At 38.4% G+C, this 2,951-nt stretch overlaps 1 protein-coding gene across 3 annotated transcripts in view; it reads right to left on the reverse strand.

Annotated features, from left to right (window-relative positions):
* The window catches only part of LOC106523411 (histone deacetylase 10), a 15,240-nt gene that overhangs the window by 5,082 nt on the left and 7,207 nt on the right, over positions 1-2,951 (reverse strand). For all 3 annotated transcript variants that reach the window (XM_014016810.1, XM_014016812.1, XM_014016813.1), the window contains exons 5-10: positions 2,381-2,485; positions 2,237-2,305; positions 2,022-2,148; positions 1,367-1,432; positions 1,080-1,139; positions 851-940 (exon numbers count right to left, since the gene is read on the reverse strand). In XM_014016810.1, the coding sequence (XP_013872264.1) occupies positions 851-940; positions 1,080-1,139; positions 1,367-1,432; positions 2,022-2,148; positions 2,237-2,305; positions 2,381-2,485 (517 nt within the window). The remainder of the gene's footprint in view (positions 1-850; positions 941-1,079; positions 1,140-1,366; positions 1,433-2,021; positions 2,149-2,236; positions 2,306-2,380; positions 2,486-2,951) is intronic.

Here is a 2,951-nt window from a genome sequence, read left to right on the forward strand (position 1 = left end):
GTCCTCCGCGCGGGGCAGTGACGTATGCGGCCGACAAATGCGCACTCATGAGGACCCAGCCCCTGAATTGAGACACAGCCTATGTGCGAGGAAAAAAGGAGGAAACGAGGAACGGGAAATAGACATGTCATGATTACGACTTTTTTCTCGTAATATTAATCTCGTAAAATTACGACTTTAATCTCGTAATATTATGACTTTATTCTTGTAATATTATGACTTTATTCTCATAATATGACTTTATTCTCATGAAATTATGACTTTATTCTCGTAAAATTATGACTTTAATCTCATAATACGACTTTAATCTTGTAATATTATGACTTTATTCTAATAAAATTACGACTTTAGTCTCATAATAATAATAATAAAAATCTCGCTGTGTAGACCTAATACTCCGTCATATTTAACAGATCCAGTTGATGATAATCTAATAGTTGCTATGTAGACTGTGTGGTTTTTAAGACACTTTTACTCCTCCATGTTATCACACCGGCTGCCAGTGGAAAGACAGGCAGGGCTCAGTCTAGGGTTATTCATGTTGATGGTACTCAGAGAAAACCCACGCTAGCAAAACTCCTGGTCGAGATCGGGGATGGAACCCAGAACCTCCTTGTTGTGAGGCATCAGAGCTGATTCAACTCAACCCCAGCATCTTTACAAACTGTTTTGTGACTTTATTCTCTTATTTGCTCCTCTGTGGTACGATCCACTGTAACGACCTGCTGACGTGAGTCAACACTCAGTCAGGGGGAATGAGGGCGAAGTGAGTCCTGCTGAAACTGAACCATGTAAAAACAACTTTAGTTCTGTTGCTTTTATGTTTTCAGGTCATCACATTTTGTCTCACCTCCAGAACAACACACAGTTTCCCTGCAGCGAGGTTCATCAGGAGGTGAGTCAGGTGGGCAAAGATTTCTGGAGTGGCGCACATTTCACCCTGAAAACACAGAAGCAAACAAAACATTAAAGAGTCACAAAAATCAGCTGTTCGATCTGTGTGTGAAATGATAGTACAGTGTTATCAGCAAAATACTGCAAGAGTATTAATGTTTTTATTGTAGTAAACTCTTTGGTACCTCTGGATCTCCGATGGCTGAATCAAAACCTGCACACACCAAGACCAGGTCTGGACAAAACTACAAGAGACAGATGATTTACAAAGATGTGTTTTAATGAACACATACGTAAACTCTACATACGTAAAATGTAGGTGTGTCAGATCTACACTGCGCCAGCCAACGATTTTATGATAGACCCTATATTTGAAGAGGGGGCTGCATCTAAAGAGGGGGTGTCTGGACATACAAAAATGCTTATAACTCAAAAACTATTCAACACAGGAGCTTCAGCTTTTTTACTTTACCTCATATGCAACTGGCAGTAGAAGGTGGCAGAAGACAGAAAGATAGTCACTGTTCTCCATTCCCACCTGGAAAATCACAATGAGGTGTTTGATCACAGTGAGACTGAAACAAAGACTGAACCCACAGGTTTGGTCTGAATGGCAACTAAAATATCCCAATTTCATTATTACATGATAGATTTACTGTTGAACATGCTTTATCAACAAAATCTAAACATGTCAGGGTTTAAAATGAGCAGTATCTGACTCATTTAAAATCCCTTGAAAAAAAACATAATTTTAAACAACTTGCTGTAAAAAACAGTTCTGAACTGTGAGACTGCAGTCAAACAAAACTTAATATGTCTGAACAAGTTCAACACACTTTGAAAGTGTTAAGTCTCTGATTATTTCAGAGGTGATCTGTTCACATTTTTATTTGCATTTGGGTTTATAATCTGAACACAATCCCTCCTGTGTCCAGCTGTAAGACTACTGATTGATGAGGCTCCATACAAGCAGCAGAAACAGTCTGCTCAGCTGTCGGCTCATTAAAAAGAATTAAACAGAGATTTTAAAGAATTTTCTGAAGATTCTGCTTTTCTGGACATAAGTCTTAACTAAATATGGATGAATCAACGGATGAATAACAAATGAGACAGTTCAGTTCTCCCACCTGGTTCCACGGCACGTTGATGTTAAACCCTGCTCCCCTCTCTTTGCCAACGCTGTCGTAGTCCGACTCTCTGAGCTGAGGCCAAAATCTCCCATGTTCATAGCGGTGCCAAGAGAAATACAGAACGCTGCATGAAAATAATTAAAGGGACAGAAAGCAGAATTTGAAACAACATCTAATTAAACTTTAATGATTCTTTATAATAAAAACCTCACTTTGGATCATCTTCAAAGCAATACTGCACTCCTTGGCCATGATGTATGTCCCAGTCCACGATCAGCACCCTGAGAAACGTGTTCACATGAGACCACTTTAACACAGATCAATTAAACCAGAGGAAAGATAAAAGAACATATTACCTTTTGACTCCATATTTCTGTTTTGCATATCGAGCTGCAATGGCCACATTGTTGAAAACACAGAAACCATTTGCAGCACTGTGCTGACTGTGGTGTCCTGGTGGTCTGTGCACACAATTCATATGTTCATTAAACAGATCAGGTTACATACTGATTATTACTTAGTGTTCATGTTCTGTGAGTGATTTCATTACTGTTAGGGACTTTAAAAGTTATTTACAAGTTTATTTGACACAAAAAAAGTTATTTACAAGTTTATTTATATGTGTTTATTCTGATGTCTTCCATTATGTAAAAACAGAATTAAAAAGTTTGATCACTCAAGTAAGAGAAGCTGAAGCTTCAAAGAGCCGCAGCAGAGGGACAAAAGGTTGCAGGGGTCTGCAAACTTTTGTCCCTCTGCTGCGGCTCTTTGAAGCTTTGACTCAAATGAACGTTTTTGTTGTTGTTGTTGTTTAAATGACAGAACAGCCCAACTTTAAAAGTTTTCCTGTCAATTTATTTACAAATATGTGATCAATAATGCTAATACAAGGAGTGAGACATGTTCATTAGTATGGAGAACCAAAAC

Source organism: Austrofundulus limnaeus, unplaced genomic scaffold (genome assembly GCF_001266775.1).
Source record: "Austrofundulus limnaeus strain Quisiro unplaced genomic scaffold, Austrofundulus_limnaeus-1.0 Scaffold156, whole genome shotgun sequence".
In the NCBI taxonomy this organism is placed as follows: domain Eukaryota; kingdom Metazoa; phylum Chordata; class Actinopteri; order Cyprinodontiformes; family Rivulidae; genus Austrofundulus; species Austrofundulus limnaeus.